The sequence below is a fragment of the Scyliorhinus torazame genome, chromosome 3 (genome assembly GCF_047496885.1).
Source record: "Scyliorhinus torazame isolate Kashiwa2021f chromosome 3, sScyTor2.1, whole genome shotgun sequence".
Taxonomy (NCBI): domain Eukaryota; kingdom Metazoa; phylum Chordata; class Chondrichthyes; order Carcharhiniformes; family Scyliorhinidae; genus Scyliorhinus; species Scyliorhinus torazame.
In genome coordinates this window covers 267,028,351-267,044,457 of record NC_092709.1, presented here as the reverse complement: position 1 = coordinate 267,044,457, position 16,107 = coordinate 267,028,351, and the positions used below count along the sequence as shown (strand labels likewise).

General features: G+C 47.3%; 1 protein-coding gene across 1 annotated transcript in view; it reads right to left on the bottom strand.

The window, feature by feature from the left end:
• dcaf12 (DDB1 and CUL4 associated factor 12) overlaps window positions 1–16,107 on the bottom strand; it is a 146,430-nt gene that overhangs the window by 50,141 nt on the left and 80,182 nt on the right. The window contains exons 3-4 of the mRNA XM_072497224.1: window positions 3,306–3,518; window positions 3,026–3,086 (exon numbers count right to left, since the gene is read on the bottom strand). Of these exons, the coding sequence (XP_072353325.1) occupies window positions 3,026–3,086; window positions 3,306–3,518 (274 nt within the window). The remainder of the gene's footprint in view (window positions 1–3,025; window positions 3,087–3,305; window positions 3,519–16,107) is intronic.

The window sequence follows — 16,107 nt, the reverse complement described above, 5'->3', positions numbered from 1 at the left end:
CTTATAATACTCCACTGGGAACCCATCTGGCCCTGCCACCTTCCCTGACTGCATCCTTCCGAATGCGTCTTTTACCGCCCACCAGCCCTGCTCTGTCTTTTTCCCCCACCCTTAGGTACTCCAAACTCACCCAACTCTCACTCCTCTCCTGGAGGCTCCGACCTACATAAAACTCGTCAAAAACATTATTAATCAGCCCCGTGCCACCACTAACTTCCCCGTCCTATCCCATACCTGGACTATCTCCCTCGCCGCCGCCGCCTCCCTCCAGAGCTGGTCAGCCTTCTCCCATGCCCGTCTCAATTGGCGCACTGCCTTCCCTGAAGACAACCGGTCAAACTTTGCCTGAAGCTCGTTCCTCCTGTCCTGCAGGGCTGGGATAGCATCCCCCGCATACCTCCAACATCTCCTCTATCAAAATTTGGCGCTCCTCCCTCTCCTCATTGTCCACCTTAGCCTGAAACAAGATCACCTCCCCCCTCACTAATGCCTTCAGAGCCTCCCACACCACCGCCTGTGAAACTTCCCCAGTACAATTGAATCCCATATATTCCTCAATCACCTTCACAATCTTATCACAAAACTTCGGTCCCACAACAACTCCCACATCTACCCAATGTCCGTGCATGATCTGAGATCGCTATCGCAGAGTACTCCGATCACCACAAAAAGGTTTATCCTCTAATATACTTTTTGTACCGGGGAGAAAAATGAATATTCCCACTCCCTCTCTCTCCCCCCCCCCCCCCACACCCACCCCCCGAGCCCTGCTATCAAACCCAGAATGGAACATTTGACTCACCCAGCCCTTCCTGAGCCTCACCTGATCCTTCACCCTCAGGTGGGTCTCCTGCAGCATCACCACATTGGCCTTTAGGGTCTTTAAACACACAAACACCCTTGACCTCTTCACCTGTCCCCCAATCCCCTCACGTTCCACGATAGAAACTGCGGGTCTCTCAGGCTCAGGCCCCCCCACTCCCCACCCAACAAAAAAACAAAATTCAAACAAACGAAGTGTAAAATACGCACCCCAGAAAACCGCCATCACCCCAAGTTCACTAACCTCCTACCTTCTGTGCCCTTTACCACAGGGTACATTATCCTTCCTCACCGACCAACCTGTAAAAAAAACAACTCCCAACCATATGCATCCCTCATACAAAACAAATTAACACCCTTAAACAGCAAACAAGAAATGAAACTATATACAGCATTTACCTCCCTTCCCTCAGTCCAAATCCAAACGCCAGTCCCATTTCTAATTTTAACCCCAGTCCATGTCTTCACGAATGCCTCCACCACTTCCACTATCTCAAAGAAGACCTCCTTCGAGTTGTAGGTCACCCTCTGCTTTGCCGGGTAGATCACGTCGAACCTCACACCATTACTGCAGAGTACCGCTTTCACCCGACCGACGGTTAAGTCCTGGTATATACGTATACCAACTCCTTCCCACTGCACTTCAGGCTTATTTTTCGCCCAACTCAGGACCTTCTCCTTAAAGTGGCACTTATGAAAACAAAGTACCAGCACAGCCCCGTTGATGGCTCATTTACCTTTGGCTTGGGCCTGAGTGACCAATGAGCCTTATCCAGTTCATACCGGGAGGGTTCCTTCCCCTCCCCCAGCAACTCCGTCAGCATCCTCGCCAAGTACTCAGTCGGCCTGAGGCCTGAGGCCCTCCACCACCTCGGGCAGGCCCACAATTCTGAAGTTCTGGCGCCTCGACCTGTTCTCCAGGTCCTCCACCTTTGCTCTCAGTGCTTTGTTGGCCTTCACCACCCTCCGCAGCTCCTCACCCAGCGAGGTGAATTGGTCGCTATGCTGTGACAGAGCCTCCTCCACCACCTTCAACTTCGCTCCTTGCTCCCGTACCTCGGCCGATGTCTTCAACACCGCCGGGGTTATCGGCTCCTCCACCAGCTCCTTCAATGCTGCGATCATCTTTTTCCGCATCACGTCCATATGCTTGACAAACTGCTTTTCAAACTCTCCAGCCATCATGTCAGTCATCTTCTCCACTGTGAAGGGCGTGGCCCCATCCAGAGACCCAGCCTCCGCCCTCTTTCCTGCAGCTGGGCTGACCCATTCGCTCGACAGCGAACCTTCGCTCACCCCCTTCTTCCGGATGGCTTTTTTCTGGTTCTTCGACATTTCCCTCCTTCCTTGTGTCTTTCTGCACCAGTTCATCCAAAAACTGCCCCTGGGACCGGGCATTAAATTCCCAAAAACCGCGCCGAGGGTTAGGGCGGGGGATTGGACGTACGTACGGCACTCTTTCGGAGGCTTGGTGCAGACTTGATGAGCTGAATGGCCACCTCCTGCACTGTAGGGATTCTATGATTACTGCAACAGATATATAGAACACAAACTATATAAAAACTTGCTACATTCATCACAAGAGAAACTTGTGGAGCAATGCTTTTATTCCCACTGCAGCTGTGAAGCTTTAAGATGGACCTGCCAGTGACTGCCAAGAATATTGCAATGATAATGATTGAGAAGTTGACAGCTCTTAATGTCATTACTGTTCTGAAACTGCCTGAACTCCTGGAGTCCACACAAGCACATTTAAATGGGGAAATACAGAAATCGCCATCAATCACTATTGAAGTCCCCCTTGGGCTGCAATCAATCAGAATCACTGAACCGATGAGAACTTACCTTTTGATGCTAATAGTCACATTGCAAAAAAAAAAAAATTTTTTTAAATTGAGCATGCTCAGTTAATTTTAATTACATGAAGTTTTGGCCTCATGCCACAAGATCAAATGTGGCTTTTAAAAATAGGCCACGTATTTGAGCCTCATAGATATTGCTTTATTTTGTGCGGCTGAAATTTATAGCATTACGTATAATTGAAAGGCGAATAGTATTCTGCACCCAAGTTGACATCTTTTAAAAGGGTAAACTCGCAGAATATTGCAATCACGGTGCATAATTTTTAATGCTGACCATTTCACTGTAAAAAATCATGTAAATTAAGCTGATTAGCAATGTAGCAAACTTGTTTGAAACTCACCAGAAACAGCCATTGTATCACTAACCCATGCAATCGAGAAAATCCAGTCTTTATGCCCATCCTAAAAAAAGGCCATTTGCAAATTAGTTCCACAATTAAGGAAACAATCTTGTTCAAGGTTTTAGACAGTGATCAAATTAAAAGAAAATCAAACCCAAAGTTCCATTGTTTGCTCGCATTTGAGGTATGAACCCTAGAATTTAATCCTTCAAATGTAAGCTTCAACTATTACCTTCACTTCCACAAATTACCCCTGCAATTTAGATTATGAAGAACTTACATCTCCCACACAAACAGGATCCAGAGTTGGCAGTCGATAAACGGCAATGCTGTTTGGGTTGTCTCCTCCAGTAGCTAACAAGGTACGAGAAGGGTTCAGTTCAATGGCATGGATACCACAACCTTGTTGATCCATGACGACATTGGGCTGTTCCCGATCCTTCAGCATGGGAATTTTTGTTATCTGACTAGTCAGAACATCCATCACCAAAAGCTGGAATAACAATAGTAGAAATTAGTGTCAGTTATTTCTTTCAAACATCAGCCTTTGAAACAAAGCATTGTGAAAAATGGGCAGATCATCTCATCCCCGCTCCTCAATATTTGAAAAAATATCAATGTCATGCCCATTAGGGAACTTGGGTAAAACAGGTCGAACAGCAAATATAACGGACTACTTTAATGCACAGAGCTGCAGTAAAAGGTTTGGCATTCACACTGAGGTTTATTTGAAAGGAAATGAAAGAGAACTTAAACAAATTAAGAAAACATGCCATTATGGATACCTAGTAGGGCTGGTTATGAGTGTGGTGCTCAGAGCATGGTTCAGTTCCCCTGCTAGCTGTGGTAAATCTTGAGGCCTGCCTCTTGTATTTCCCCCATTGTGACGCAATAGCATCATGGAAAGACGGCTAGAGATAGAGATGTGTGGAGATCCATGGAAACCAATGAGGCAAGATGAAGAGGCGGGGAGGGGGAGAGAGGAGAAGAGTGAAGGGAGGAAGAGAGGGGGGAAGAGAGAGAGGTGGGGCAGAGGGGAAGAGAGGGGGGAAAAGAGAGAGGGAGAGCGAGAGAGAGGGGAAGAGAGAGAGGGGAGAAGTGAGAGAGGGGAGAAGTGAGAGAGGGGGGAGAGAGAGGGGGGAGAGAGGGGGGAGGGAGAGGGGGGAGGGAGAGGGGGGAGAGAGAGGGGGGAGAGAGAGGGGGGAGAGGGGGGAGAGAGAGGGGGGAGAGAGGGGGGGAGAGAGAGGGGGGAGAGAGGGGGGAAGAGAGAGGGGGAGAGAGAGAGGGGAAGAGAGAGGGGAAGAGAGAGGGGAAGAGAGAGGGGAAGAGAGAGGGGAAGAGAGAGAGGGGAAGAGAGAGAGGGGAAGAGAGAGAGGGGAAGAGAGAGAGGGGAAGAGAGAGAGGGGAAGAGAGAGAGGGGAAGAGAGAGAGGGGAAGAGAGAGAGGGGAAGAGAGAGAGGGGAAGAGAGAGAGGGGAAGAGAGAGAGGGGAAGAGAGAGAGGGGAAGAGAGAGAGGGGAAGAGAGAGAGGGGAAGAGAGAGAGGGGAAGAGAGAGAGAGCTAGAGGGAGGGAGGGAGAGCAAGAGAGAGGGAGGGAGAGAGCGAGAGGGAGGGAGAGAGAGAGAGGGAGGGAGAGAGAGAGAGGGAGGGGGAGGAGAGAGGGAGGAGCTGGGCTACTTAATAACGAGACCCAAACCCATATTCTGGCCACCTGGCTTCCAATCCCACCACGGCAGATGGTGCAATTTGAAGTCAATAAATAAACCTCTAATTAAGAGTCCACAGATGACTAAGAAGCCATTGTCATGAAACCCCATGGGGATCACTAATGTCCTTTCGGGAAGGATATCGGTCCTTACCTGTTCTGGCCTACATGTGACTCCAGATCCACAGCAATGTGGTTGACTCTTAAATGCCCCCGGCGATGGGCAATAAATGCTGGTCCAGCCAGCGACGCCCATATCCCATGAATGAATACGAAAGATTACGGGGTTTTAAGATTATTAAGTTCTATTAATTTTTGATTGTTTGAGTGATTTACTGTCACATGTACCGAAGTACAGTGAAAAGTATTTTTCTGCGGCCAAGGCAACGTACACAGTACGTCACAGTAGACAAAAAGAATCATTTTAAAAGTACATTGACAAATAGTGCCTGGTTACAATGGGGAACAAAGGCCAAACAAAGCAAATACATGAGCAAGAATAGCATAGGGCGTTGTGAATAGTGTTCTTAAAGGAAACAGATCAATCTGAGGGAGAGTCGTTGAGGAGTCTAGTAGCTGTGGGGAAGAAGCTGCTCCTATGTCTGGATGTGCGGGTCTTCAGACTTCTGTATCTTCTGCCTGATGGAAGGGTCTGGGAGAGGGCAAAGCCAGGGTGTGAGGAGTCTCTGATAATGCTATCTGCCTTCCTGAGGCAGCGGGAGGTGTAGACAGAATCAATGGGAAGGTGGCAAGCTTGTGTGATGTGTTGGCTGAGTTCACCACACTCTGCAGTTTCTTGCAATCTTGGGCCAAGCAGTTGCCATACCAGGCTGTGATGCAGCTGGATAGGATGCTCTCTATGGCACATCTGTAGAAGTTTGTGAGAGTTGGGCAGCACGTTGGCACAGTGGTCAGCATTGCTGCCTCATGGCGCCGAGGTCCCAGGTTCGATCCCGGCTCTGGGTCACTGTGTGGATTTGACACATTCTCCCTGTGTTTATGGGTTTCGCCCCCACAACCCAAAGATGTGCAGGGTAGGCGAATTGGCCACGCTAAATTGCCCCTTAATTGGAAAAAATGAATTGGGTACTCTAAATTTATTTTTTTTAAAGACGTTTGTGAGAATCGATACAGACATGCTGAATTTCTTTAGTTTCCATAGGAAGTAGAGACGTTGTTGGCCTTCCGTGACTGTTGCATCAACGTGAGTGGACCAGGACAGACTGTTGGTAATGGTAACCCCCAGGAACTTAAAGCTATCGAGCATTTCCACTTCGGAGTCATTGATGTAGACAGGGGTGTGTGTCATGCTACGCTTCCTGAAGTAGATGACCAGTTCCTTGGTTTTGGTGACATTTAGAGAGAGGTTGTTTTCGGTACACCATGCAACCAAGTGATCTATCTCCCTTCTGTAGTCTGATTCGTCGTTTGAGGTCGGCTTTTATTAATTTATATTCAAAACTATTGGGAGTTGGGGAAAGGATTTTTGACTGACCACTGGGACTGGCTGAGGGAAAGTTGGTGAGGGAAAGAGGGAGACACGGGGTCAGGTGGCTGGAGTACGTGGAGAGAAAGAGCTGCATGGGAGCAATATTCTCTGTAATGTTAGGATAGCAGCAGCCACATGATGAGTGGGAGCAGTGCCAAGAGATATCTTTATACAGGAAACATTGGCATTGTTACGGGGCTGTCAGTGAACCTGTGTCATGAGGTCTTGCGGAGGACTTAAAAGTGAAATGGTTGAGAAAGTCTAGTTTCAAATCACATTGCTCAGAACATCAAGTATAAAACAGAGGTACTATATTTAGGCTTCTGTTCTCTGCACGTAGTGAAGGATGTTAAGTGTCTACAGCAGGTACATAGCACTATTCAGATGTTGTGAATTCTGGAACTTACAGGAGATGATAGCATTGTGATAATGTACTGGAATAGTAGCCCAGAGGTCCAGACTAATGTTCCAGCAACAAGTTCAAATTTCACTACAGCAGCTTTTGGGGCGGGGGGGGGGGGGGGGGGGGGGGGAATTGCAGGCCTTGTCTACAGCACTAACATCTCAAGAATAAATAAAAATAAGGTAGATTTGTAGATACTGTTGTGAAAACTCGGAAGAATATGACATTTGAAACATGAAAGTAACACTGAGAATGCCTGAGGCTTTTAAATGAAAGGGAGAAGTCCCACTAGGGGTTAACAGCAGCAGCCTGTTTTGAAAGCAGACAACCTCACAGACAGGGAAGAAAACAGATAGGAGCTTCATTTTAATTTACAAGTTAGAAAAATACATTTGATTGACTTAAAAACTCTTAAAGTTATATGAAGGGGAACAGTATTTCGCAAACTTTAAGTAATGAATTATTTTATTGAACAATTAGGAAAAGCAGCCAGAATCTAAAGTATAAGATAGGGAACAACTGTTAAGTGTGAAAAGTTGCTGACACTGGTAATAAAGTGAAACTGATTTACAAATTACGAAAACTAGAAGGTGACATTATAACGTACATCACATTTGAAGTTAAAACCTTTTGGAAGATGGCCAAAGCAGATAAAGTTAGAGTCAGGGGGGATAACCCTAACATGACATTAGCTTAGCCTGAAGATGACCCGAGTCGAATCGGAGAAAACGTATTGAAAAAGACATAAAACCAAAAGAGTGCGAACTAAGGCACAGACAAATTCAAGACATGTCAAGCAAAGCGAGAAAAGTGCAGTTGGTGAGGATGAAGCTGCACTGTCGCTGTTGAAGTAGCGCAAATCTTCTAAACTGCCTTCAAACTGTCAAGCAGACAGTCTGAAGGGTGCTAGGTGCAGAGGTTAAGGGGCCCCAAATGGCTATTAAAAACTGGGGGAAATGAGCAGATAGAGAGTATCTTCCTCGGTGATGGGACAAGCAACATCGGCAGACCGAGCAGCCCAGAGAAGTCAGCAGAAGACCAAAACCTAAAGAAAACTGATTGTCAAGAGAGACTTGAAAGTCTGCAACTGGTCAGAACAAGAAAAGATCGTTCTACCTTTCTGTAAAAGTAGTTATTCTCTTTTAACTTGAAAATAAAGTTAAGTTCAAATTGATAACCTGAAAGAGTGGTTATTATTATTTTCTTTAAAAAGTTTACTTTACTTCACTTAGCAAGCTGGACCCGTGTGTAAGTTACTAAGTGGTAAGTAGATAAATTCTTCTACGAAGATACGGGTTATACCGGGGGATAACTTGAAACACTAGTTTGACCCGAATAGCACCCGCCAAAGTCTGCGTAGGAGTCGGGGAGTGAGAATCCCTTCTCACCATTTAGAATAAATTCGACCCATTTTGGTATAGGGGGAATTCTAAGAATAGTGGCGAGGTAAAAACTACAATACACAAAGAGCTGGATGTGACTGAAGATTTTAACATTAGGAAAGGAATAGATGGGTGATTTGAAATGATGATCAAAAGTTATGCCATAAAATTTGTATGGCAAGAGGTTCAATGACAGATTTCATTTCACAAGAAAATTTCAACCTTTTGGGAAAGGGCAAAGTCAGGCAGTGAGTATGGTGCCATTACAGTCTTCAAAATGGAACTCAGCAGGTTCTTAAGAGAAGAGGTTGGCATTAGAGAGCAATTTAGTTGTGAATATGAATATGAACAGCCATTGAGTGCTGATGTCAAAAAGCACTTTTTCAACACAAAGGTGAGAAAGGCAAACCTGGTAACTACAGACCATATTGAACAATGTCAATGACAAAATTAGTTCTCAATTAAGTATGGGTGTTATAAAGGACCAGCCAGCATAAATTTGTAAAAGGCAAATCATGTCCTGACTAACCTGACTGAAGTTCTTTGATAAAGTAAGACATAGGATCGATAAAGGTATACATACACTCACTTCAAAACATACTAAATAACAAACAGATTTCAGCAGGATGTAAACGGTGAAATGGGCAGCCACAAAATGCAACCAAACACAGAAAAGTGTGAAGTGACACACTTTGTAAAGAACATGGGAGAGGTCGTATAATTTAAATGATATTCCTGTTCCTAACTGAGATAGTTACGATTAACAACTGCTTTGATTTGTCCGCTAGAGTGTGACCCCACTCAGCATCCAACATGGAGGTTAGACACTATAAGTGGATAAAATGTTTTGTGAGCGCATGCCCACTGCCCACAGAGGACTATATAAAATTGAATAAACCAAAGTTAGTCTCACCTTCCACACTTAAGCTGGTCCTTAGGGTGGAAATTATCTCCTATAGAGCACATTTGGTGAGGACAGCACGGGTAGGGCAGCAGTACGGAGAGAAGGCCAGTCGTCATTTGGCTCATTAGCTTTAACAGAAGGCGGCCTCCCGGGAGATAACATAGATAGGCAATTCAGGCAGTAACCATGTTCCTCCCCTCCTCAGGTTAATGCGGCTTATGAATTTTCTTACGGCGATCTTCATAGATCAAAGCCTCCTGAGGATAGATCAGTCAGGTCTGACATGGGCTACCCATCCCAACTATCGAGGTGGAGAGGAACGGTGAGTTGGAATCCCCATTACACCCTGATGAAATTTCTAAAATGTATTGGACTGTTGCAATCTGGCAGTGCCCATGGTCTGGATGGCTTTCCAATTGAATTCTATAACACATTTTCAGAGCATTTGGTGCCTTTAATTCTGGACATATTCAATGATTCGCGATCCGGGAATCACCCTTTGTCCCCTCTTGAGGGGGGTCAAGGACTCATCAGTGTGGTTCGTACCATCCTGTCTCACGTTTGAAAGCAGACGTCAAGCTACTTGCCAAGGTGCTGACGCCTTGCCTCCAATATAATCTCGGAGGATCAGACGGGCTTCATGAAGGGTCGACAATTATCGGCCAATATACATCACCTGTTAAATGTTGTCCTCTTCCCCATCACAGTACCCAAACCTGAGGTCGCTTGTATCTCTTGATGTTGGAGTGGAATCGGAGTATTTATTTAAGATTCTTCGGGAGGTTTGGTTTTGGCCACAAATTAATTTCTTGGAATTGTCTATTTTGTAAGGCCTCCACTGCAAGTGTTCGCATGATGCCCTGAACTCTGATTATTTTCCTTTGAATAGGGGCACGAGGCAGGGTTGTCCAGTGTCCAGACCGGTTTGCTCTGGCATAGATCCACTCGCTGAGGTCCACTGTCAAGTGACAGAGGAAATAATTGGTGAGGGTTGGAGCATCAGGTGTCCCTTTACGCGGATGACCCCAATTCTCTATATTTTGGACCCAGCATCCTCCATGGACAACATAATGAGGTTGCTTAGCACTTTTGGCTCCTTCTCTAGGTACAAGTTGAACTTAGGCAAGAGTGGATGTTTCCTGGCCAACCGCCCTGGGAAGAGAGCCCAACTGGGGATGTTACCATTTTGTCTTGCCAAGACAAACATTCGTTATCTGTGGGTCCAGATGGCCCAGAGCTGGGCCTCACTTCATAAATCAACCTACTCCAGTCTGGTTAGTAATATTAAGACCATAAGACATAGGAGCGGAAGTAAGGTCATTCGGCCCATCGAGTCCACTCCACCATTCAATCAGGGCTGATTTCAACTCCATTTACCCGCTCTCTCTCCATAGCCCTTAATTCCTCGAGAAATCAAGAATTTATCAACTTCTGTCTTAAAGACACTCAACGTCCCGGCCTCCACCGCCCTCTGTGGCAATGAATTCCTCAGACCCACCACTCTCTGGCTGAAGAAATTTCTCCTCATCGCTGTTCTAAAGTGACTCCCTTTTATTCTAAGGCTGTTGCCCCCGGGTCCTAGTCTCCCCTGCTAATGGAAACAACTTCCCTACATCCACCCTATCTAAGCCATTCATTATCTTGTAAGTTTCTATTAGATCTCCCCTCAACCTCCTAAACTCCAATGAATATAATCCAGGATCCTCAGACGTTCATCGTATGTTAGGCCTACCATTCCTGGGATCATCCGTGTGAATCTCCACTGGACCGCTCCAGTGCCAGTATGTCCTTCCTGAGGTGTGGGGCCCAAAATTGCTCACAGTATTCTAAATGGGGCCTAACTAATGCTTTATAAAGCTTCAGAAGTACATCCCTGCTTTTATATTCCAAGCCTCTTGAGATGAATGACAACATTGCATTTTTCTTTCTTAATTACGGACTCAACCTGCAAGTTTACCTTTAGAGAATCCTGGACTAGGACTCCCAAGTCCCTTTGCACTTCAGCATTATGAATTTGTCACAGTTTAGAAAATAGTCACACCTCTATTCTTTTTTCCAAAGTGCAAGACCTCGCACTTGCCCCACGTTGAATTTCATCAGCCATTCTTGGACCACTCTCCTAAACTGTCTAAATCTTTCTGCAGCCTCCCCACCTCCTCCATACTACCTGCCCCTCCACCTATCTTTGTATCATCGGCAAACTTAGCCAGAATGCCCTCAGTCCCGTCATCTAGATCGTTAATATATAAAGAGAACAGCTGTGGCCCCAACACTGAACCCTGCGGGACACCACTCGTCACCGGTTGCCATTCCGAAAAAGGCAGACTTGCAACGGAACAACCTCCTCCTATCCTTGGCGAGTCAGGTTCAGATTATTAAAATGAACACGCTCCCAAGATTTTCATTTCTCTTTCAGTGTCTCCCCAAATCCTTTTTCTATTAAGATCAACAAACTGATATCTTCTTTAATTGGTGGTCTTCTGCTCCAAATGGACCCCTCCACAATTTTTGGTTTTATTATTGGTCAGCCAACATTCAGAAAATATTGTTGTGGTTTAGCAATCCCAGATCCATATGGGGACAAATGGAAGCACGCTCGTGCACTATCTCTAGTCTTCATGCAATAGTTACCGCACCGTTGCCTTTTCCGCGCGTTAGATTTTCCTTGAATCCAGTGGTGGTCTCCTCTTTGAATTTGGAAGCAGTTCAGGCAGCATTGCAAGCTCCTTTCCCGGTCTTTGCTAGCCCCCATTTGTAATAATCACTCTTGTCCTACCAGTTGGTTTGGACTAAACATTTAAACCTTGGGAAGGGAAGTATCTTGAGCGGTCTGGAGACCTGTTCGCGGGGGGAGGTTTGCTAGTTTTAAGGAGTTAGTGGACAAATCCCAGTTGCCCAATTCTAGTCTTCCAAATTCGCGACTGTTCACGTATAGCTTTTCCCTCCTCTCCTTTGGTGTCACCCTCTTCCCTGATGAAGAAGATTCGGTCATGGCTAGGCCTGGCGGCGGGTCTATTTCATGTATATATGGTCACATCCTTTCAACAGATTCTGCTCCGTTGAGTGGTGTGAGGGCGAAATGCGAGGGCGAATTAGGTCCCATTCTTAATGGTGAGGAGTGGAGTGAGGTCCTTCACAGGGTCAACTCCACATCTTCATGTGCTGGGCTGAGTCTGATTCAGTTTAAGGTTTTGCATAGGGCACACCTGACCAGGGAAAGGATGAGCCTGCGCTGTTCTGGTGGGCCGGCTAACCATGCTCATATGTTCTGGCCCAGTCCCAAGTTGATAGGCTTCTGGGCTTCTTTTCTGAACACCATGTCAGAGATACTCTGTGCAGATTTGGATCCCTGACCGCTGGTGGCAATATTCGGGGTTTCCGATTCACCGGTGATACAGTCTGGGGTGAAGGCCAATGTCCTTGCCTTTCCCCTCGTTGATAGCCTGGAGGCAAATTTTGCTTGGGTGGAGGTTTCCCACTCTGCTTGGTGCCTGTTTGGCTGGGTGACCTAATGTAATTTCTGCATTTGGAGAAGGTCAAGTTCAGTTTAACATCAGGGGGTCGGTAGACAGGCTCTGCTTAAGATGGCAACCATTTCTGTTTGAGGAGTTAGTCACCTTCAGTTGTTAAAGGGTTTAGGTTAGTTTTTGTATTTAAGTTAGGTGTTGTGTGTCTTTTCATTTTTTAAATCTCTTCTATTGCATTTTCTGTTTGATTGTTTCGGATTATTCTGAAATATTTCTTAATAAACATTTTTTAAAAAGAGATAGCTACGATTAACAGTAAAATCGGCACGTTCTACCAGTCATTTAAACAAATTTAAATTATAGTTAATTATGTCGTTACTCTGGAGCATTTGCAAGTAGAAAAAAATTATGAGGACTTCCGGTGGCGGCCATGGAGGAGTAGGTCGCCCATTTGATAGCTCCCGCCTGTGACGGACCTTTGGATCTTTTCCCCCCGTTTTCCCCCGGATTTTATCGGTTACATTATGAAGAGTGAGACAGTGAGGAGAAATCGCCCTCCGGTGTATGGAGAATTGGACCAGAAGCGGCCATGTGAGAAGACAAAGTCCAATAAGGAAGACGCGGGTAGAGCTGGTAACGCGGGAAAGCATGGCGGAGAGCAAGGCCTGTGGGGAGGCGGCACAGTGGTCGACGGAGCAGCTGGTTAAGTTTTTTGAAGATTGCTTTGCCAAGCTGAAGAAGGACACGCTGGACCCGATTAAGGCTTCGATTGATCAAGTTGTGCAGAATCAAGAGACGCACGGATGAGCGATCCAGGTGGAGAAAAAGGTGTCCGAGCATGAGGAATACATAACCGTGCTGGAGACCAAGGTGGAGATGATGAACGACCGCCAGAAAAGAATGCAGGAGAAGCTGGAGGACCTGGAGAACAGGTCCAGGAGACAGAATCTTAGAATCATTGGCCTCCCTGAAGGCAGTGAGGGATCAGATGCGAGGGCTTATGTGACGGACATGTTGGAGAAGTTGATGGGGGCTGAGGCTTTCCCTCAGCCCCTGGAAGTGGATAGAGCGCACCAAGCCCTCGCGACGAAGGCCCGAGTAAACGAGCCGCTGAGGGCGATGGTGGTACGCTTTCACCAATTCTTGGACAAGGAACACGTTCTGCGGTGGGCCAAGAAGGAACGGAGCAGCAAGTGGGAGAATTGTGAGTTGCGCATTTATCAGGACCTGGACGTGGATTTGGCCATGAGGCGAGCTGGGTTTAATCGGGCAAAAATGGCCCTCTTCAAGAAGGGGGTGAAGATCGGGATGTTGTACCCAGCCTGTCTGTGGGACACACATGAGGAACGGGACGTCTCCTTCGAAACACCAGACGAAGTATGGACTTTCATTAAAGAAAAAAGGCTGGAGGCGAACTAAAAGACACTGAAGCCTTGGAGAGTACTGTGGTAGCGATTTGTTGTGCTGGGCTGTACAAGTACAAGTAGTGTTATGTGTAATAAGGGGCTGTTATTGATGGTTAACGGTAACTTTAACTTGCAGGGAGCGGGTTAGAAGGGGGGGTGGTCTTTGGGGCTGGTTCTGTTTATGGCTGTTTTTTTTCTCTAAAGTGGCTGTTTCTTCACTGTTTTTTCTGATGTTTGTTACTGGGGAATGTGATGCTTTTAATATGTTTGTCCAAGTGGGGGGGGAGGGCAGAGAACAATGGGGAGACAGACTGCTTGATGCCATGGACGGGCGTTATCAAGTCAGCATGGGTCAGCTGACTCAAGGAAGCACAGTTTGGGCGGGGGTGGGGGGGGGGGGGGGTGTTAAGCTGGAGCTTGACTTGAGGGGTTGGGTTTCTAGTGTTGTTGCTGGGGGGAGTAGGGGTGGGCTGTTTTGCTGACAAGGGAGGAACTGTTACTAAAGTCAAATGGGAGGTCGGGAACGGTGAATGCCCGAGGGGGGACCTCGAGGAGGTGGAGGGCGTGAAATAGAGGCTTGGGGGGGGGGGGGGGGGGGGGGGGGGTGGAAGAGAGAGAACCAGGCTGATTACATGGAACGTCAGAGGGCTGAATGGGCCGGTCAAGTGGGCTCACGTCTTTGCGCATTTGAGGGGGCTGAAGGCGGACGTGGCAATACTACACGTGACACACCTAAAGGTTATAGACCAGACGAGACTGAGAAAGGGTTGTGTTGGCCAAGTATTCCACTCAGCGCTGGACTCAAAGACCAGGGGGGTAGTGATCTCAATCAACAAACGACTGGCATTTGAGGCACGGAAAATTGTGTCAAGACAAGGGGGGTAGGTACATAATGGTAGTGGGAAGCTGGAGGGGATGCGGGTGGTACTCGCGAACATATATGCTCCGAATTGGGACGATGTGGAATTTATGAGGCGGGTGTTAGGTATGATCCAAGACTTAGTGTCACATAACCTGATTATAGGAAGAGATTTTAACACAGTCAAAATCCAGGACAGGGAGGCGGTCGGTCGCGGCAAACGAATTGAAGGGGTTTATGGAACAGATGGGGGGAGTAGACCCCATGGAGGCCAAGGGTGAAGGAGTTTTCTTTTTCCTCACATGTCCACAAGGTATACTCTCGCATCAACTTTTTTGTTCTGAGCAGGGCGCTAATACCGGGGGTGGTGGATACTGAGTACTCGGCAATCGCAGTGTCGGATCATGCCCCACATTGGGTGGATCTACGGGTTAGTGTGGAGAGAGGGCAACGCCCGCTGTGGAGACTGGAGGCCAAGGGTGAAGGAGTTTTCTTTTTACTCACATGTCCACAAGGTATACTCTCGCATCAACTTTTTTGTTCTGAGCAGGGTGCTAATACCAGGGGTGGTGGATACTGAGTACACGGCAATCGCAGTGTCGGATCATGCCCCACATTGGGTGGATCTACAGGTTAGTGTGGAGAAAGGGCAACGCCCGCTGTGGAGACTGGATGTGGGGTTGCTCGCAGAAGAAGCGATCTGTGGGCGGGTTAACAAGTCCACCCAGAACTACCTGGAAACAAATGATAAGGGGGAGGTCTCTGCAGCGACGGTTTGGGAAGCTTTGAAGGCAATGATCAGAGGGGAATTAATCTCGATACGGGCCGACAGAGAAAAAGCGGAAAGGGCTGAGAGGGATAGGTTAGTTCAGGAGATACTCCAGGTGGACAGGAGATACTCGGAGGCCCCGGATGTGGGGGCTACTGAGTGAGCGGCGGAGGTTACAGGCGGAGTTTGGGCTGTTGACCACAGGGAAAGTGGTGGAACAGTTGAAGAAGGCAAGGGGGGGGGGGGGGGGGGGGGGGGGGGGATTAGGAGTACAGGGAAAAGGCAAGCAGAATGTCAGCGCACCAGCTCAGGAAAAGGAAGGCGGCCAGGGAGATAGGGAAAGTAAAGAGTAGAGGCGGGAATACTGTCCTGGATGCAGAGGGGTGAATGAGGTGTTTAAGGACTTTTATAGTAAATTATGAGGCGGAACCACCCGACTGGGGTGGAGGAGATGAGATAGTTTTTGGATCAGTTGAGGTTTCCAAGGGTAGATGAGGATCTGGTGGAAGGGATGGGAGACTGAGGAAATAATGGAGGGGCTGGAGGGCATGCAGTCGGGCAAGGCCCCGGGGCCTGACGGCTATCCGGTGGAATTCTATAAGACGTTTTCAGAGATATTGAGCCCACTGCTGGTGGACATTCAATGAAGCAAGAGAGAAGAGAGCCCTCCCCCCAACAAAATCACAGGCCTCGATTTCA